This window comes from Gossypium hirsutum, chromosome D03 (genome assembly GCF_007990345.1).
Source record: "Gossypium hirsutum isolate 1008001.06 chromosome D03, Gossypium_hirsutum_v2.1, whole genome shotgun sequence".
NCBI lineage: Eukaryota > Viridiplantae > Streptophyta > Magnoliopsida > Malvales > Malvaceae > Gossypium > Gossypium hirsutum.
Genome location: NC_053439.1, coordinates 42,761,196 through 42,783,465, shown reverse-complemented (window position 1 = coordinate 42,783,465; position 22,270 = coordinate 42,761,196). Strand labels below are relative to the sequence as shown.

The window sequence follows — 22,270 nt, the reverse complement described above, 5'->3', positions numbered from 1 at the left end:
ATATATTATATGAGTTTCTTTTTATTATTAAATATCTTGAACATTAATTGGAGATTCATTTATGACATATTTTGTCAATTATCATTTCATGAGGTGATTTTCCTAATATTAGGGGGAGAGAATAATCAAATGAATAGAGAAATCAAATAAAAGGAATTATCATTATTATATCTAGATACTCATACAAAGTAATATGAGCTAGAATATTCTAAGATAATTCTTTAGTAACTATTGCAAATAATTGTCAAATGTATTTACTAACCTAATGAGAATAGTCTCATGTACCAGTTGAAATACTCCACTTTGGTTTCATGTTTCAATAGGATAACTTCCAAGAGCAAAAGAAAGTAAGTCATGCCCAAAGTCAATGTTATTTAAATCGGACAGGACGAACCGAGAATTAGTTGAGTAGCCAATCTTAATACTAGTATAAAAATTCTTAGACCAATAACCGAAAAAAATACGATTGAATCACAAACCGCAAACCAAAAAATGGGTAAAAAATTAGTGTGGTTAATTTTTTGAGAAAATGTGCTTTTCCCAAGAAAGAAAAAAAAAGAAATATATAAAAAATAAGAAGAAAAAAATGTAAACTGAGACCCAAATTAAAATAAATTGTTATCAAGAAAATATGATGTTTGATGAAATTGAAATGAAAATCATAAGATAAAGATTGCTTCCTCTCCATTTTTGTAGCAAGAGAGACAAATTAAAAAAGAAAAAAACTGAGATAATAACCAAATCTAGATCTAAAACTATTTTTTTAAAGAACAAGAACAGAAAGAAAGTTATTGGACTCTTTTGAATCAGATTTAATCATTTAACTTATATAGTTATTTAAATATTTTTTATTATTTAAAATTTTGAACCAATTCAATTGGGAATTGATGGTCTGACTGATTTAATCATCGGTCCAGTTCAAAAAAACATTAACCAAAACATGATAGCTCAATTGATTCCAAAGATGAAATTTTTGTAAAAGAAAAATAATAAATAGTTAAGATTTCTATAACACCTAGTTTTGGAGAGCCTTGAGTTAGACGGGTAACCCAAAAGTAGTTTGAGTGAAGCCCAATCTGGCCAATTGGTTCTTTCAGTGTACAGGTTGGACACATAGTTGACATTAGATTATTATGCAAGGATTGTTCTCTAAATGTGTTGAGTTGTAAAGAAGAAGAGATTGGCAAGAATAATGAGGACTTTTGGGTAATTAGGTTATTGCCAAAGGTATTGTACGCCCAATTTATTAGGTTATCAATTTAGTTACGTACTAATGAGGTAATTAGGATGGAATGAAGGGTTGGACTAGAAATATAAAATATTGAATTTCCATTTACAATTGTAAACCTATTTTCTTTATATATAAAGGCAGTCTTGAAAGTTTAATATAGGTGTCAGGTTTCAATTAGTGCTTAGGTTATTTATATAAATATTTAGGATAGAAAAAGGAGAGTTTTTCTTCTTTCTTTCTTAGGAAGTATTGCTACCTAAATCTTAAAGAAATTACAATATTTCTCTTTCCTTCAAGCTGGAGTTGTAGATCTTGATCTTCACCGATAATTACTCCATGTCAAGTAGTTGTTGCTGATTTGTGCGATGAAAGTCTGGATTTAGAGTTTTGAGCTATAGTAGGTGAGAATCAGGTGACTCCCTAAACTGACTCTTGCATGTATACCGTTTATGCTTGATATTTTTGTGGAAATTGAATGAACTATGAAACCTTCATCAGAAAAGTATAATATAAAGGTTATACTATTGTATGAATGTTTGTTGGCTTGCATGTGTAGTCCGAATGGAATCTGACAAGTTAAGTTTGTGATATGTTACAGGTAAATTGATGCGAGTCTGCGCTGGGAGGGACGATTTCAGGACTACACTAAGAAGTGGCGTATCAAGTCATTATGCATATAGGTCATTATGCATACAGAGCAAGTTGGCAGCTTGCTTTAAGTTTAAAATTGCTACTTAGAAATCCATGCTTTGGGGTATCTGTAATAGATTAGGTTTTTAAATTAGTATTGCTGAAATTTAATTACCTCGAGTTGAAGTTGTAATTACTCATTGTATTTACTAATGTATTTTAGTTTGAAATTTTGCAATTAAGTAAGTTGTAATTATTTGTAAATTGTATAAGTAGTTTAAGCTTGTGTCTATATTTGTGTGGTAATACCCAAGATTGGGATCTGGTTCATCAAATCGGGTTAAGGGCATTACAGTTTCTGTATATTAGAAATACATATTATTGAATAAACACCTAATCATGAAATCCTAAAAAACTTTAGGTACCTGAAAATGAAAAAAAGAAAAACCTCATTAAAGGTAGTATTTACCTAGATCTGTTGGAACAATCTGGTCAATGTGGTATCTAGATTAATGAATATATGTTGAAGGAACATCACAAAAATAATCCAATTCACCCATAATTTTTTGTAAGAAGTTCTAGGTTAGTGTTTGTTATATTTATTATATATGTTTATCTCAATATTATTAGAATTCTTAAAAACATTATAAACTAGTAAATTATTTAAAGAAGGGTTTTGAGATAAATGATCTTAGAAATCTATTTTTTTCTCAGTTTACAAATCAAGTAATTAACATATATGAATTTAGTCTATAAGTTTACTTGAAAAGATCTTAAAAAAAACTTTCAATATGGATAAATGATACTTAAATTATTTTTCTGTTACTAATTTTAATCAAAATGTTATATTTATTAAAAAAAGTTCAGCCAATAGTAGACTATCATGTCATTTAAACTTTAAAAAATAGTTTGTATTTCTCTTTTACATTGTTTCTCTCTTTATTTTTTTCTATTTTTCCTGGTTAATTTTTTATAATGTTTGGCAATACCGACAATGCTTGAACTTCACCCTCCCCAAGTTGAGATGCTGGTGAATAATTTTGTTTTTAAAATTCAACACCTACTTACTTGACTTGACTTGACTTGACAAGATCAAAAAAGTTCTTTCACTGATCAAAATTAGCGTTTTTAGAACTAAATTAATTGATTGAACTGTTTACACAAGGAATTGACCAAGGTACTAGTCTAAAAGATATGGGTTGAATCAATTGAATCATGAGCCAATACAAACCGATTGAACCAAGCTAAAAAACTGGTTGAACTAACTGAATAAATTTTCTTTATTTTTAAAAATATTTAAATACAAAAAAATTAAATACCAATTTATAAATTAAGCTTATTCTTTTTCTTGACTTGAAATAACAAGTTTTTAGTAATGCAAGAATCTTTTAAAAGTATATTCTATCAACGCATAATATTTATTAAGGTTTAAATATAAAATTGGTACTTGAACTTGTCCACTTCTACTAGATTGGTACTTATACTTTTTTTTTGTCTCAGATTTTTACCGTAACCTTTTTCCCTTCCACTAGTTTAGTACTTAAGCCTAACAGCGTTAGGATTTTGTATTGCCATTGTAGGTTAAGGGCTCTCGTTTGCAACGCGAATACTCCAAAGAACTAAGGGAAAATTTTCTTTAGTTGTGCAAACTTCAAATAGGTAAATTAAGGTCTGTGTTTTGGTCTGCCATAGTTGGGTTTGTGAGAAACAAAGGATTTTTTGTGTATTGACATTTTGTTTCAATTTGGGTTTAAGATGTATTCTTAGATTTTTAATATTCTGTGTTTTTTTTTGTATGTGAGAAATGAAGACCAGGGGTTTTGATTTTTTTTTTGGTAGGTTGAAGGTAACAGTTACGGGATGGATTCAATTACAGAAGAATAAGGATGCACAATCGATGAAATAATGCTTCAAAATAAGATGCTATTGACAAGAAATATGAGATTAAAACTTGAGAACGATGAGCTCAATATTGAGGAAATGCGAAGAATGGGATTTTAGGTAACTTGTTTGGAAGAGAATATAACACTGTACAAGGCTAAAATGTCAAAGACAAGAAAGTAATAGTTTTTTATAAGTTGTTGTTAATTGTTTCATAGATGGTGTTTTTGGGTTATCTTACTTTTGGATGGTGAAATGTTGTAAATTTATTTGTTACAGATCTTATTAAGAATGAATGAATTAAATTGAATGGAAAATATTTTTATGTTGTTGTAAAATTTTATCATAAAAGTATGTAGATACCAAAATCTACATCAACAAAATTGAACCATCCAATACAACCATCATATAAAGGATCAACATAAACTATCCAACAAAATAGAACCATCAAAATAAAACCATCAAATTATCCATGGCTTACTGAAGTCAATTAGGAGGTATAAACAACAAAACAGAGTCCATAACTCTTCTATGAAATTAGATTGACATCAACTACCTCCATGACTTACGATTGTGCTTAGGAGGATCTTAGGACTTAGCTTTTTTTTAATTCCTATTTTCCTGAGTCCTACCAACAGTTTCCTAGTTGCTAATTCTCTTCTTTTTATTGGTGCACTTGGTTAAGGTAGTCACCATGGTTTCCCCTCTCATACCGAGATGCAATGCATAAAATACATAATTAAAAAACATGTCACCAAAATACAATAATCATAACAATTCAATAATTGGTAACTTACATTCAAAATTTGCATCCATGTCCTTTCATTAGTGTATAACCCAATCCCTTACACAACTTGTTTTCCCTTGCTACTAAGTCTTGTAAGTATTTGTTGTGTTGAAGAGGTTGGCATAGTGGGAGTAGTTGGTTGTGTTGAAGGCGTTGGTGGTGATGATGCAGATGCTTCAGATGCAACAGTTTGAGAAGGAGCTGATAGAGCAAGATCAGAAAGAGTTGATGGAGTAGGAGCTACTAGAGCTAGTGAAGCAGGAGCTATTTGAGCTGGTGGAGGTGTACACTTCAAATATAGCATGTTAGGTGTTCTCAAATTAGTGAACAATTGCATTAAAATTCTTAGTTATGTCCAACCATGAAACACTTGTGGCACTTTATCTTTCTCCCTCTTCTAAACAGTTTACTCCCACTCCTCTCTCCCTCTTCTATTACATTATTCTCTTTTGGTCTCCCAAGCATTTTATTTAGAATGGGGGAGGGGTCAATTGGCCCCATATCGATTTTTAACCAAAATTTATCACTTAGGGTAGTAGGCAATACAAAGTCATACAATTTTTCAAACATCTTTTTTAAACCCTTTATATACAAAATAAAAAATATCATATTTTTTTCCAGAAAATGGCTGCAACAACATGTGGACATGGGATGCTGGTAAGATATTATCTCTCACAACTACATGATCACTAAAATAAATCAACAACTACAAAATCACCAAAGTTTGCAAATTCCAACCCTTCTGCTACATTCCATTTAACATGACAGTATGAACTCATTTGAATACTCTTGTGTAACTTCTCACATATCTTAGGACAAAATTGGTCATTCCAATTTTTACATTTGATGAAATTGTTTACAATTCTCCCCATTACATATTGCCTAATTTCTTCTAACATGGAAATGATAGACATTGACCTAGCTCCTAAAATCATTGCATTAAAGGACTTGGAAAAATTATTGCCAGTTGCATCACATATAGACCTACCAGAAAAAAAGCCTTTAACCATTGTTCAAGATCAGTCCTAAGTAGACTTACCTTGACACTATTTTTGATACGGTCAATCTTTTGGATGTGATCTTCAAAGTCAGCTATTATATGTGATTTGCATGCTCCCCAAAATGCTTGTTGCAAGTCTCCTCTAGGATTTTCTTTCCTCTAGTTGGCATATAAATGCCTTGCACAAAGTTTGTGCTTAACCCTTAGCAACAACTCAGATATCTCCTCCATCAATCCCTAAATGCAAACAAAAACCACTGGTATTAGATGGTTGGTTTAATAAATTAAGCATAGTATGAAAACATTATTTAAGTAATGTCCCTAACATACCTTTTGTTTATCATTTATGAATGTGAATCTAGAACCATCTCCAATTTGTAAATCTAAAATTAGATTCTTAATAAATCAACACCATGTTTCTTTGCTTTCATTCTCCACAATTACCCATGAAATAGGTTAGATTTGGTCATTGCCATCTCTACCAACAGCAAACAAAAGTTCCCCCTTGAATCTTCCTTCTAGAAAACATTCATCTAGACAAATAAAAGGTCTACTACACTTTAGAAACTCTTTTTTCGATGCACTAAACCCTACATAAAATCTCCTAAACTTGGGAACCTTAGTATGGGTTGGTCTTTCTCCAATCACCTCTATATTGCCATCTGGATCTATCTTTCTAACTGCATTTGAGTAGTCCCATAGTCTATTAAACTCATAACTTACCCTTCCATTGATATCCTTCAGTGCCCATCTCCCAGCCCTACTGTATGTACCCCTACTTAAATTAACTTTCTACTCTTCATTGGCTAGTTTTTGCATCTCAGTTAACTTCAGCTTTGGAATCACTCTGATTTTACTTAAGTAATGCTCCCCAACAAACTTGTAATATGTCATTTTGTTCTTAAAAGTTATTGAACACTTGTGGGTTTCTATGAAGGTTTTTTATCTTGAAAAACTCACATTATTATCTACAATGGCATACATTCTAAAAGAGCAACAATCTTCCCTACATCTAGCCCTACTCCTACCCTTTTCATTCCTAAGGTAGAGAATATCAAACCTCCTTTTTACTACATACTTTGCTAAAGTAGTCTTGAATTCCTCTAGTCCCTTAAACACCATACCAAGCTCTAAATGTGAGATTGGGTTATTAGGATTGAAACATACATTTCGGCTTCTCTTACAGACTACCTCACCATCTGAATCACTTCCATAAGGCCCAAAATCTAATGAATCAACATAATCAGTTCTCCTGGCTGTTGGATCTGAAATCTCACCATTTTTCTCTCCCTTTTCACTACCTTCACCTACCTTTTAACCCTCATTATTAACCCTATTTGTTGCTTCTCTTTGGTTCTTTTTATTGCCTTTATAATTTCTATACCAAGCCTTGATATTTCTCACCTTTTAATCTTCAGATTCGACCTCTAAAACCCCTTCACTGCCTAATGAGTTGTTTGTATCACTAGTCTCACTACTTTCAGAACTTTCCCCACTCTCAGCACATGCATCACTACTCTCAACCAACTCTAGTCCCATATTAGATTCCCCACCTAACTCGGTATATGGTTTTTCAGCCCTACCATTAACTCCCTCATTACAATTTAATTCTTTATTACAATTTGGTTCCTTAACCCCTCTATTTACTTCCCTTTCCTTAGTGGAAAACAACAACATGGTATCATCAATAACATCAGGTGTGTCTACCTCGTGTTCAACATATACATGTATGGACACTATTTTTCTAATACGATTAATCATTGCTATGAATGATGAATTTTCATAGCAAACACTCAGTCCCTTACTAAAATCTAACCTAGCCTCACAGTATACAAAGTTCTTTACAGCTATATACCTAGCTTCCACTACCATCTCACACAAAGTGGAATAACACAGGAAATCTAGGTCAAAATCCCATTGCAACACTTCCCCTACTACATAGGCTACACAATGGTCTATGACAAAAAATTCCACCGAAATTAATATGCACCATACATTTATCCCAAGGCATGATAAAACACTACACATACAAAATATAAATTGTAATATACATACATGATAAACATACATATTATAAACAATAATAAACATAACATAACATACATAAAATACAAAAATAGTAATATACTACATAACATACGTAATATACAGACATAAACAATAATATACATAACATACATAATATACATACATAACAGATATACTAATAGACTGGGCTTTCATCCTCAATCGGTTTAACCCTTAAAATAGAATTCCCTTCAGTATGGAGTTATCTACAAACACATGCATGCCAACAACAAAAAAATTAGAAATTAGTTATAATACTAATAAAGTATCTAAACAATAAGAAAAAAATGTTAAATATTCTTTAAACCAGAAAACCGATGGTCCCAATAAAAAATTTGTCACTTCCTGAGAATGAGTCAAAATTCAAGCAGAGAAAAAGCAAAAACTTTCTATTTTTAAAACACACACAATAAAAAACACATCGATGATAAAAAGTGTTTTCTATATAGGTAAAAAAAGTTACCCAATCAATAAAAAGTTATGCTAAGTGATCAATGATGAAAAAAAACACCTTGAAAGGTTGAGTAAAATACTAGTAATCGATGAGAAAATAGGGCAATCTTGATTTAAATATCACAAATGGTTGGGTAATTGAAAGGGCTGACTAATCGATGATGAAACAAGGCTTCTTTCAGTGAGATGATGAAGAATTTTTCAGATGGCTGGGTAATCGAAAAGGTTTCTCAGATGGGTAATCGAAGAACTTTTCAGATGGAATCAAAAGGCTTTCTCGCACAAATGTTGAAGGATGCAAAAGAGAGTGGTGAAAGGATTCAATGTCAATAAAATAAAATCATATATGGCTTTTGAAGTTCAAGGATAATCCAAAAGGTTTCTTAAGAAATCAAAAAGATTTTTGTTTCAATTGATTTAGTAACCGAAGGAAAACATTTATTTATTTATTAATAAATGATTATTTTAATCATTTTTTACCAAGGGTCGGATCAATACGGGTCAAAAGGGACTTAAGTTGCTTGCATGCCGTCACGTCAGCAAAATCTTAACGTTGTTAGGCTTAAGTACCAAACTAGTGGACGGAAAAAAAGTTTAAGCACCAATTTAGAAAAAATGGACAAGTTCAAATTTTATATTTAACCCATTTATTAATAGATATCCACACCTTTAGGATCAGAACTATGATGTACCTAATGATGAAGATTTTGATATGATTTATTATTAGAATTCTAATGTAAATTAATCTAGAAATTAAAAGGTGTTGTAAACAATGCATGTTTCTCTTCTTCTCCTATTATTATTGTAGAATCATTCATCATTTGTGGATTTCCATGGCATATCTCTCTTACTTTACATCTTATAACTCTTCTTATATAAGAGGCAGGACGCTAACACCACCGCCATTAGGACTATTTTTCTTTTCCCTTTTATTAATTAGCCAACAACAAATGAGTTTTAATCTTTGTGTGTAAACCAAATAGCTCAAAGTCTTTAACAAAAAATGGGGGGCTCAAACTTATGGAAATGCTTTGAAATATGCGATGAACCCAACCAAAGGCGCGTTAATATAGGTGGTTGGCTCTGATTCACCAGCATTCGTCCGATTATCAAGAAATTGATCCTTCATATCTAGTCCTCCTATAATAGCTCCTGTGAGAAAGTTGGGATTTGGTTTTAAGGTTTCATAGTACAGGCTTCCGTCTTTGCATTTGATGTGCCTTGAATGTGCACCTATGGAAGGTAAAGAGGAAGCCCGATGATGTATTCTCTTCGAAAAATTTTGACTAAATCCCACCATGTATGACATCCCCAGAGGGTTCTTTCCTAGTATGTAGTCTACCTGCATTAATCAAATGTTTGTGTAAGCTTATATGTTTTGATTTAGATGGGATCTTGTTCAGACTTCATAGGACTGTAAATGAATATTGCAACCTAAACGTTGAAAATGGGGTTGTCGGAGAGTAATAAAAGCGTCATGATGCTAGGCGAAGCAGTGAAGTGCCGAACCCTAGATGGCGATAGTCCAGTAGCCGAAAGCATCACTAGCTTACGCTTTCACTCGAGTAGCATGGGGCACGTGGAATCCCGTGTGAATCAGCAATGACCACCTTGCAAGGCTAAATACTCTTGGGTAACCGATAGCGAAGTAGTACCGTGAGGGAAAGGGTGAAAAGAACCCCCGTCGGAGAGTGAAATAGAACATGAAACTGTAAGCTCCCAAGTAGTGGAAGGAGCCTAGGGCTCTAACTGCGTGCCTGTTGAAAAATGAGCCGGCGACTCATAGGCAGTGGCTTGATTAAGGGAACCCACCGGAGTCGTAGCGAAAGTGAGTCTTCATAGGGCAATTGTCACTGCTTATGGACCCGAACTTGGGTGATCTATCCATGACCAGGATGAAGCTTGGGTGAAACTAAGTGGAGGTCTGAACCGACTGATAAGTGTAGGTCTATTTCTAAAGAACCTAATGTTCATGTCAACTTACCTGGCCTTTTACGATTTGCTTGAGCCTGGATGGTGCTGCAACAAAAGTGCCACAATTTACTGATCCATCATGTTTTTTCAGATACTGAGCGTAAACAAGAAGAAGAAATGAAAGGACAGTGGCGTGTTGCATATTGTTTCCACCGGATTTGAACAAAAGCCCACCTATCATTAGTTTGTTCATTTTACAAATCATTGTCTTAGGATTTAAGGTGTAAGGTTCAAAGTTCAATTTAAGTTGAAATTAAGTAGGCAACCTGGAGAGTATGTGACAGACTTGTACGGTGATTCAGGCAAGACGCTGCACACGAACCTGTCGGCTTGGGGAACATAAGGTTCAGCACTAGTCGAGTTCATTACCAACTGCAAAGCACAACCAAAACCAAATTCTAGAATATCATATATGTTATAAATTGGTTTATGATTGAAAATCAAATTGAAGAAGGGATAATTAGATTATCAGTATTATTTACCCAGGAAAGAAGTACATTAATACCGGCATCCTTTGTATCCCATCCGAATTCAGCCAAAGTTTTAGCAGCTTGTAAATCACCATTTACAAGCCTTATAACTCATCTTGGTAGATTTGGAATGTTGTTTTGAACGTAATCCCAGTACTTTTGCTCCTTTCACTACACCAAAACAAGTTTTTAGTGGCGTTTTTTTATGCCTTTAGCGGCGATTTTTAGCCTAAATCCCTAACTCAAAACCTTAAATCTCCCCCTAAATCCCTAAACCTTAAATCTCTAACTCTTAACCCCTAACATCTAACCCCTAAACCCCTAACCCCTAAACCTTAAATCCCAACCCTTAAACCATAATCCCTAAATCCATACTCCCTAAGCCTTAAAATATGAACTCCTAAACCGGCCTTAAATCTTAAATTAATTATATACCCTAAACTAAAAACCCTAAACAAATTTATTATTATCTCTTTTACAATTATATAAGAACATATTTAAAATATAAATTAAAAAAATAATTAATCTGAACCCAAAACCCTAACTCGACCCCTAAATCCCTAACTTTTAACCCCTAGCACGTCTAACCCCTAAACCCCTAACCATCTAACCTCTAAACCTTAAATCCCAACCCGTAATCCATAATCCCTAAACCCATACTCCCTAAACCTTAAAATATGAACTCTTAAACCGGACTTAAATCTTAAATAAATCATATACCCTAAACTAAAAACCCTAAACAAATTTATTATTATCTCTTTTACAATTATTTTAAATAATAGTATTTTAATTTTTCCATGTGTTTTATTTCAAATTATTTCTACGTGTCATTATTTTTTTCTGAAGATTTTAAATATTCAATTAGAAATAAATTGAATTTTATTTAATATGAATAAACCAATTAAGATAAAATATTTTAAGCAGCGCTTTTCCAAAAACGCCGCTAAAGCCCCCAGCATTACGGCGCTTTTTCAAAAACGCCGCCAAAGCCCCCAGAATCTTTTGCCGCTAAATCCCCGAAAGCCCAGAAAACGGCGCCATTGGGCTTAGGTTTTTTTGCGGTGCATTCTCAAAAACGCCGCTAAAGCCCTGAGCATTGGCGGCACTTTCTTAAAAACGTTGCTAAATCCCCGAAAGCTCAGAAAACGGTGTCGTTGGGCTTAGGTTTTTTTGCGGCGCTTTCTCAAAAACGCCGCTAAATCCCCGAAAGCTCACAAAACAACGTTGTTGGGCTTAGGTTTTTTTGCTGCACTTTCTCAAAAACATCGATAAAGACCTGAGCATTAGCGGCGCTTTCTTAAAAACACCGCTAAATCCCCGAAAGCTCAGAAAACGACGTCGTTGGGCTTAGGTTTTTTTGCGGCGCTTTCTCAAAAACGTCGCTAAAGCCCTGAGCATTAGCGGTGCTTTACTAAAAACACTGCTAAATCCCCGAAAGCTCAGAAAACGGCATCGTTGGGCTTAGGTTTTTTTGCAGCGCTTTCTCAAAAACGCCGATAAAGACCTGAACATTAGCGGCACTTTCTTAAAAACGCCGCTAAATCCCCGAAAACTCACAAAACGGTGTCGTTGGGCTTAGGTTTTTTTGCGGCATTTTCTCAAAAACGCCGCTAAAGACCTGAGCATTAGCGGCGCTTTCTTAAAAATGCCGCTAAATCCCCGAAAGCTCACAAAACGACGTCGTTGGGCTTATGTTTTTTTGCAGCGCTTTCTCAGAAACGTTGCTAAAGCCCTGAGCATTAGCAGCGCTTTCTTAAAAACGCCGCTAAATCCCCAAAAGTTCATAAAACGGCGTCGTTGGGCTTATGTTTTTTTGCGGCGTTTTCTCAAAAATGCCGCTAAATCCCCGAAAGCTCGGAAAATGACGTTGTTGGGCTTAGGTTTTTTGCGGCGCTTTCTGGAAAACGCCGCTAATGATCGATCTTTAGCGGCTTTTTTTATCCAAATGCCGCTAAAAACTCCGGTAAAAGCCTGTTTTGGTGTAGTGTTTGTCACCTTAAACAACCATGCTGCTCCCCAAATCAGTTCATCCTGCATAAAATAATAATTTTAAATTTGAGCTATAGCGATGGTAGTAATTCATTTAAATCTCCCAAATCTATATATTAAATTTCTGGATGCCCTACCATGTAGCTATAGCTACCCCAGTCACAATAAAATGGGCACACTCCTTGGCCAACACTGTCTCTGTAGTTTCCCCGAAACTTATCGGCAAATTCAAAGACCTAACAATCCACGCCAAGAAAAAGAAAACAGTAAAGAGTTGCTTGGAAAAAGAAAGAAGAAAGTTTTAATTGCTTACCACCTTTGCTCTATTGACAAGTAGTATAGAGTATCAGTGGTGAGCGGATTTGAACACCAAAGAAGAGGCGGCAAGTGCAGCAGCAGTCTCAGCAGAAACTTCAGAGCCTGGGTGGGTTTGATTCACCACGTAACTGGTTCTCGGAGTATCCATGTCTTCAGGCCTTTCCCAACAATTGTGATCGGCAATAGGGTTACCAACGGCGGCAGTGACTTTACCAGGGAGGTCGGTGGACTTAAGCAAGTAGTCTGCACCCCAACGAATGGAGTCTAGTGCATGTTGCAGGTCTGGACCCATAAATTGGCCGAATTCGATTACACTCCATGCTAGCATTGTGGTTGAGAAAGCCATTGGAAAAATGAATTTTACGTTATCACCGGCATCGTAATAGCCGCCTAATAAATCCATCTGAAATTCAATCATGCTTTTAATGTTATATATGTAAATATAAAAAAGTAATAGATAGTAGCATAGAAATAGAGAAAGACGTACACCAAGGTCAGAGCCATCACGAAGAGCAGAATCCTTTCTCCAAATCATTCTCTGATTAGATGGCAGCTTTCCTGACCTCTGGCCTTCGAAGAATAAAATGCACTTTGACAGTGCATCACCATAGTTTTGGGAACCAACTTTGTCAACCATCACCGTGCCTAATACAGCTAACAACGTTAGCAGAGTCATACATTTACCACTGCCCATTGCTCTCTCCCTGAAATTAAACCTAATTCCTTCACTCTATTTTCCGATACACTATTCTTTCACTGTGCAATACTAGTGACAACACAAAGTTCTTGCTTGAAAAGACACATGCATATATGGCTATGACACTTCAAGCATTAGCTGTCTGGTTTCAGTTACGTTCTCGTTTTTAATCTTTACAATACAAAAGGGTTAAAAGGCTAAATTCATGCCCTTTAACAAAGCTTATCTTTGTCAATCTACTTGTGAAACACCATTAATACACCCTGGTTACATATAGTTAAGTTTGAGTCACGAAACCACAGAAAATCTGGGTTTCTTATGTCATTCTGCAATTTCTTTTATCCTCTTTTAAATATTAAAACGGTAAGATTTTAATTATGATAGTATCTTCATATTAAACACGGCCGTATAATTAAGTCGAATGTGAATTTATTATATTAAAAACCATGTACTTAATATTTGAACATTTTAATTAGATTGATTATCATCGGAACTCAGGATTTTGATAAATTTTTATTCATCTCTTTCACATACGGTGCAGTACTCATTATTTGATATGGAGGTATAAATTTGGGTATCCTCCGGTCCAGTTTCTTTTCTGTTTTATCATGTTGCCAAGTTTGCATGAATATAGATGGTAACATATTCCTTCTTCAAATTGTTTTCAATTAGTATGAACTTAAATGAATTCCCAAATTAAGTCAAGCTAGGACTTGTTTATAATGCTTAAAAACTGCCTTGAAAATTAATTAATTCCATATTTTTATTTCCTCTTTTTGGAAAATGAATGAGAATTAGTGCTTTCCCATGGATCTAAGATTTGATAATGGAACAATTACCAATTCAAAACATGAACTAATTGAATAGACCTATATCCTTTTCATTTTCTTTGAAATTTCATAGATTACATTGTAAAGTGAACGGTTTGCTTAACCTATAATTTACAAAGCCACATGGTTCCTCCAGCTTTTGGGGTTGTCTGAACACGAGTGATGGAAGAATAATGGTTATTTCCTTTCAAGGCACTGTTGCTTCCATCTTACATGAGCTCAATATACTCAACAAACTAAGACCCCCCCCCATATGCATAACAGATATTTCAGATAAAAGATTACTGATTTGTACCTCTTTTTGTAAGGAACATGTTCTAATCTTAACTCCACTCAACCATTTGCTTAACAGCTATGATTTGCATTTTAATTGACAATAAAATCATTCCACCGTTGGCAACGGAAATCAAAAAGATAGATAATCGAGTTCAAAAGTAGAATATATTAGAACAAAGGGATATATATAAGTGCAAAAATTCTTTGAATTAAGCAAGCTGAGAAGTTTGAAGCAATCTTTGGATGAAATTGTGACACGTCATAAAGTTAGTGTGATTTTAGTTTATCTGACATGATGCAAGGCAAAGTAGGAAGTCCATGCATCCCAATTTTCTTCTTAGAATTAAAGGTTTATTATAACTTTTCCTTAAGTCTGTGTTATTTTACAGTTTACGTAAAGAATGCTATTATATAAAATATAATGTCGTAATTTACTACTATTACTGCATAATAAGCAAGCGCCTTAGTGAATCTTCTTTGTATATCTTGCATTCGCAATTATTATGTCATTTTCTTTTATTTGCAAACAATCCAGTCTTTCAGCTCATGTCCATTTTCTCCTACTTAAAGATATCTACGACCCTTATATACGTACTCAACAACCAGATCAAAGAAACAAACAAAAAAAAAAAAAAACTCACCAATATTGGCCATGGAGATCAAGATATTGTTAGTCTTTTTCGTATCACTCTCTTCAATGTTATCCACTACACTTTCTAGGAGTACGAGAAGCAATATAACATGGTGGTGCAACCAAACTCCTCACCCTGAACCATGCGTATATTTGATGAGCCACGGCAGCCGTCGTTTTGCTCCCAAACACATGTCTCAATTTCGGAAGATAATGGTTCAACTGGCCTTTGATCGAGCCGTTATGACCGGAAAGAAAGTCAACGAGTTTGGACAGAGCTGTGAGAATTGGAAGCAGAAGGCAGCATGGAGAGATTGTCTCAAGCTCTTCGATAATACCATTCTTCAACTCAACACTACTTTACGAGGCCTAGAGAGCAGGAGGAGGATGGGCTGCAATGATTTCGATGCACAAACATGGCTTAGCACAGCACTGACCAATATCCAAACATGCGAAGCTGGGTTCATGGATTTCAATGTTTCTGATTTTTTCACTCCCTCTTCATCCAATAGCATATCCCAGATGATTAGCAATAGTTTAGCTGTTAATGGGATTTTCTTGCGTAAGAGAAACCTTACACAAGTTTTTCCTGGTTGGCTCTCCAGGCACCATAAGCGCCTATTGCTATCTTCAACCAAGGCGCATATTGTGGTGGCCAAAGATGGGTCGGGAAATTTTAGGACCGTTCAAGCTGCTCTAGATGCTGCCGCAAAGAGGAAAAGGTATACCAGGTTTATCATACATGTGAAAAGAGGTGTTTATCGGGAGAATATTGAGGTTTCCAGCGCTAACCGTAACGTTATGCTGGTTGGTGACGGCATGAAACGTACAATCATCACCAGTAGCCGGAGTGCTAAAACAGGTTACACTATCTACAGCTCTGCAACTGCTGGTACAACTTTGTTCTCCTTCTCTTTCTTATTTGAAAAGTGCATAGTTGTTCTTTTAACGCCATATGATCTCTCTTTTGACGATTAACCTTTTGAGTGTAGGGATCGATGGCCCTGGATTCATTGCTCGGGACATAACATTCAGTAACACAGCAGGTCCAACAAAAGGCCAAGCAGTTGCTCTCCGTTCGGCATCAGATCTCTCAGTCTTCTACAGATGTGCCATCGTGGGATATCAAGACACCCTCATGGTACATTCACAGCGGCAATTCTACCGAGAATGTTATATCTATGGCACTGTAGACATCATATTTGGCAATGCAGCAGTAGTCTTGCAAAGCTGCTCAATCTTTGCTAGAAGGCCCCTAAAAGGACAGGCAAACATAATCACTGCACAAGGCCGTGGTGACCCTTACCAAAACACCGGGATCGCAATCCATAATTCGAGAATCTTAGCTGCAAATGATCTTAAACCAGTGGTTCATGCATTCAACACATACTTAGGGAGGCCATGGCAGCAGTATTCTCGAACAGTTGTCCTCAAAACTTATCTTGACAGCTTAGTTAGTCCTGCAGGATGGTCGAAATGGGGCCATTCTGATTTTGCTCTTGGTACATTGTATTATGGGGAGTACAAGAATTATGGACCGTCTTCTTCAATTAAATGGAGGGTCAAATGGCCTGGCTTTCATGTGATAACTAGCCCAAGTGTGGCATCACGTTTCACTGTTGATAGCCTTATTGCTGGCGGGACATGGTTACCCACCACTGGTGTACCATTCACTGCTGGCCTCTGAGTATGTCCTATACACGAACGGGGGAGATTTAGCATTATTCATTATATTTGTATTTATTATTTGATTTTTGTTCGTTGTGAATACATTCTTAATTATGAACAATAAATTGTATTTGATTTTTTTTTCAATACCATAATATATTGACATGTGAATCTACGAAATTAACTATTCTAAATTTGGCACTCTAATCAATTTCAAACAGGTGGAATTTGTCTCCACTAAAATTGGGAAAAATAGAGTTTTTTCTTAGTTTAAATTTTTAATATTCCATTTTATAAAAAAAATTTAATTTTTCAAATAAGATATATTAGAAGTACTATGATATAATTAGATTCCACTCTGCTGTTATTTCCTTAAATAGTATCATTATTTTCATGCAATAGCAATCGAAACAATTTCAACCATTGGAGTTTTTTTTAAAAATTGGGGAGAGAGAAGGAACAGAATCTAAAATTAAGAAAAGGAAAAGGAAAATATTAAATAAGGAAAATGGAAAAAGAAGAAAAGAAAAGGGGTACCGTAGAAAATTGAATAGTTTTTTTTTTTTTTGAATTTGATTATCTTATGGTATAGGTGGCAGGTTACACCATACAGACGTGAAAACAATCTTTCTAAATGAAAATCTTGAAGAAGTTTATATGAATAAACATGAAGATTTTATAGTTGAAGGAAAATGTTATATGATGCGTAAATTTAAGAAGCCAAGACTTAAACAAACTTTACGGCAATGGTACATCAAGTTTAATGATACTATAAAATCTTTTGATTTTCAAGAAAACATCGTTGATCAATATTTATACCAAAAGATAAGTGGGAGTAGGTTTATTTTGCTTGTTGTAAATGAATTTGGTTATTGCACGTGATGAAAGTTTTTCTCTCAAATAAATTTGAAATGAAATATATAGGAGAGTCATCCTATGTGATAGGAATTGAAATATTACGTAATAGATCACAAGCTTTGTTGGGATTGTTTTAGAAAAACCATATCAAAAAAGATTTAGAGAGATTTAATATGCATAATTGTTCAAAGGAGATTGTTCCTATATAACAGAATGGACAAATTTAATCTCATGCAGTTTCCAAAGAATGATGTAGAATGAAAAAGAATAAAACCAATTCCTTATGACTATATTGTGGGCAATTTGAGTAAAGAATTACATGCTCATGTATAAAAAAACTAGTTGGTGGAAAGTGATTGGATATTTGGATTTAGATTGTAACGACCAGGAATTCAGTGGCATCGGAAAGTGTGATTTCGGGATCCTGTTTCCATAAATCGAATTCGTAAATATTTTTATTAAATATTTACGAATCTATGTTAGGAGTGAATTAAATTTCAGATAGGTAATTTCTTCGAAATAGTATTTAATTAGAGTACAATGACTAAATTATGTAAGTAAACCAAGTAAGAATTATTAAGAAATTACAATTAGAATTTAATATATAGGACTTATAAAGTAAATAAACCATTATATATGAATATATATGTGGATTTTTACCTAAATATTATAAAAAATAAAAAAAATAACCAAAATATTATACATTTTTTTATTATTTACGAAAATAATACAAAAATAATAATAAAATAGAAAGAAAAAAAGCTGCGGCCGATGTGACAGGAGCCTGAAGGAGGGGGTGCCATAGGCGGCACCAGTTGTGCCTCTGTCAGAGGCGGCACCGATGGTGGCCCTCCCACAGGCGGCACCGATGGTGCCTCTCCCACAGGCGGCACTGCCTATTTATGGGGCCATTGAGCTGGTGGGTGGGGGGAAGAGAATGAGAGGGAAAGAAGAAGAAAGAAAGAAAGAAAAGGAAAGGAGAGGAAAGAAAGAAAGAAGGAAAGAAAAGGAAAGGAGAAGAAAAAAGAAAGAAAAAGAAGGAAAGAAAAGGAAAGGAGAAGAAAAAAAAAGAAAGAAGAAGAAGAAGAGGGAAGGAAGGAAAAAAAGAAGGTAATTTTTGTTTTATTAATTTAAATTTTTTGTAATATTTGTGTAAAAAATGTATGTAATGTACATTGTATGTGTTTTATTATTTTATTTAGCATATATATATTATGAAATTTATTTAGCATGAAAAAATCCATGTTATGTATATTGTATGTTGATTAGGAATATTTTTTTATGAAATTTATTTAAGATGTTATAATTAGATTTTTTAGAAAAATAGCATTAAAAATAAAATGATAAAAAATATGTTTAAGAAAATATAAAATACGAAAAGAAAAAAACGGAAATTGTATATTCACCGAAAGTAAAAAAATTCGAAAAAAATGGTATATTTAAAAAACACACTAAATTAATAAATTTCAAACATAATGTACTAAAATCATGTAAAATAATAAAATTAGAAATTATGATATTTTTTAAAGTAATAAAAAGCGGAGAAAAAATACAAAGAAATGGCCGAAATAAGAGAGTTTTACTAAATTTTTTAAAAATTCAGAAATAATTAATACAAATATTTCAAACAAAATGTAATGAAATAATATAAAATAATAAAATACAAAAGTAATATATTTTTATTGAAAGTAATAAAATTCGAAAAAATAATACGAGCAAAGGGCAAGAATAAGGGTTTTTTTACACTAAATTAATTTAAAAAACACACTAAATTAATAAAATTAAAAAATAATGCACTGAAATAATGCAAAATTATAAAATTAGAAATTATGATATTTTTTAAAGTAATAAAATGTAGAGAAAAAAATACGAACAAAGGGCCGAAGTAAGAGTCTTTTACTAAATTTTTTAAAAATTCAAAAATAATTAATACAAATATTTCAAACAAAATGTACTGAAATAATATAAAATAATAAAATACAAAAATAATATATTTTTATTGAAAGTAATAAAATTTGGGGAAATAATACGAGCAAATGGCAGGAATAAGGGTTTTTTTTTACACTAAATTAATTTAAAAAACAAACTAAATTAATAAATTTCAAACATAATGCACTGAAAATACGAACAAAGGGCCGAAGTAAGAGTCTTTTACTAAATTTTTTAAAAATTCAGAAAAATAGTACGAATAAATTGCCGAAATGAGAGTTTTTTACTAACTTTTTTTTGAATTTACAGGCATGGCAATGGCTCCATTGATTCAACCCGGTAGACACATATCTGATACGGCTAATAATGCGGTATGATTTATTATTTGTTAATCACGGGTTCTATTTAAAAAGGATATACGAATATATAGAAATAAATCATGTTATCCTAATTTTTTCTGTACTTTAACACTATCAGGACTCGTACCGAGTAATAAGGGGTCGTGTGAATGGTTTAAAGAAAGCTCCGGATGGATGAATGATGTCGTACTTGGAGGAAGCCGGATTTGGGAAAGCAGCATTGATCTGGACCTTCGACTTGCACTATGATTTAATACCTGCGCTAGTGGAGCGGTGGCGCCTAGAGACCCACACTTTTCATTTTCCGTGTGGGAGTGCACGGTGACCTTGGAGGATGTTGCGATGCAACTTGGGCTCCCAATCCATGGGACTCCCGTAACGAGAGTATCTCCATTTACCGATCCGGTTGCACTTTGTTATCAGGTACTTGGAGAGTCGCCAGAGGACAATGAGTCAAATTTTACAGGCTTAAAATTTACATGGTTGAAAGCCAAATTTGGACAGTTATCAGCGAATGCCACTGAAGGCGAGCTGATGTGCGCTGCTTGAGCGTACATCATGCATATCCTAGGGGGAGTACTGATGCCCGATGCAAACAACAACAAGGTGCATATGATGTACTTGCCCCTATTAGCTGATTTGTCCAATGTCCGCTCGTATAGCTGGGGCTCCGTCGTTCTAGCTGTGTTATATTGGGAGGTTTGTCTGATGACAAACCCGAATATTGTAGACATAGGCGGATGCCTCACATTGCTGCAGTCCTGGGCGCTCTATCGAATGCCATTTTTGGCATCGGTTAGTCACCAACCATATGTTTATCCACTAGTGAACAGGTGATAAAATATAACTTGTCATTATTTGTAGTCATAGTATATTGACTAATGTTACCAACCCTAAACCCTATATTTGTTTTTTGTAGGTGGAGTCTTTATCCGAGTATCGGGAGGTCACACACTGTCCCGATATACTGACTCATGATCGAACAGCATGCTGGGGAAGGGGTAAGCTGCTATTCTAATATTCATGACATCTTACTTTCTATATCTTACTCAAACGTTATGGCTAATTATAACCATGTTATTAATCATGCAGTTTATATGGATGCCATATCGTAGGCCAAAAATTAACAAATGTGGTACCCTCGTCCGCATACGCTCATTCTGACATATAGTGCACTAACGCGCCAATTATAAATTTTAATGTAGTAGAGTGGTATCACGGGGATCGGGTGCTACAATAGTTTGGCTACATTCAACATATCCTGGATCCGCCATGCGAGGTGGGGGCGGTTCACGGGATGAATAAAAGAGGGAAACCACAGTTGGATTGGGGCATTAAGCATCGAAAATTTGTTGTGCTGTGGAACGATCGGATGCGTCGAAGACCTCAGATGGTTATGGCTTCCGATTTGCAACCATCATTAGAGTACATACGATGGTACTTTAGTTGCGGGAAGCCATATATACTTGAAGGCCAGTCGGCTGTAGTTCCCCTGCACATGCAACAACCTGGAGGATCGTACCCAGCGGCCTCGATGGAGGTTGAGCCTGTGGCATATTATGATCCGGAACCAGAGCCCGAGCAGGAGCCCCAGCCAGATCCCGAACAATCACATTCACATGTGGATTCACATAGCTATCATCCTGATTTAGCGGGCAGTGACTATATTTCGAGCTTCTCAATGGGCAAATTTGCATACGAATTTGAACTCTTTGGATCCTACCCGCCGCAGTACGGCATGCCCGGCCTATCCGACCCGTATCCGCAGCATCATGGGACTCCTTCCGGTACAAGTTTGTCGATGCCGAACAAGCCACAAGATTTTTCCTCTATGTTTGTCACAACTCCACCTGCGCCGAATGATGATGTTGGTTGTCGCAAACACCCAGAACGTGATCGTCGACCTCCGAATAGGTATACCCCTAAGACCACACTATTGAACCATCAATTTTAGGGGTTTATTGCACTTTTTGTACATTACAAAGTTTGTACGTTTTGTATAAATTTAATTATTCTAATTTTACATTATATTAAAGCTGAATTTAAGGTTAAATGGCTCCATTTTCGATATACTTTTAATAATTCCAAATGCCATATACTATTTTATAACTTAATTTAAGGACAATTTAAGCATAAGCATAAGCTGAATAATTTTAATTATTTCAAATGAATTATAGTTTTTATAACATTACACATAACAATTTTACAGCATTAGGTCAATT

At 34.5% G+C, this 22,270-nt stretch overlaps 1 protein-coding gene and 1 pseudogene across 1 annotated transcript; one reads left to right on the top strand and one right to left on the bottom strand.

Annotated features, from left to right (window-relative positions):
• Positions 1–8,989: 8,989 nt before the first annotated feature.
• LOC107949884 (endoglucanase 8-like) lies at positions 8,990–13,494 on the bottom strand (annotated as a pseudogene).
• Positions 13,495–15,081: 1,587 nt separating this feature from the next.
• On the top strand, positions 15,082–17,049 carry LOC107949659 (probable pectinesterase/pectinesterase inhibitor 33). The gene is made up of 2 exons (XM_016884384.2): positions 15,082–16,126; positions 16,227–17,049. The coding sequence occupies exons 1-2, from the start codon at positions 15,256–15,258 to the stop codon at positions 16,919–16,921; spliced, it is 1,566 nt and encodes a 521-aa protein (XP_016739873.1). The 5' UTR covers positions 15,082–15,255; the 3' UTR covers positions 16,922–17,049.
• Positions 17,050–22,270: the final 5,221 nt, after the last annotated feature.

Excerpts from the sequence above, each read along its gene's own strand:
- LOC107949659 (XM_016884384.2), top strand. The coding sequence starts at position 15,256 with ATGGAGATCAAGATATTGTTAGTCTTTTTCGTATCACTCTCTTCAATG. Across the intron at positions 16,127-16,226 it reads CTACAGCTCTGCAACTGCTG|GGATCGATGGCCCTGGATTC; the intron begins GTACAACTTTGT and ends TTTTGAGTGTAG.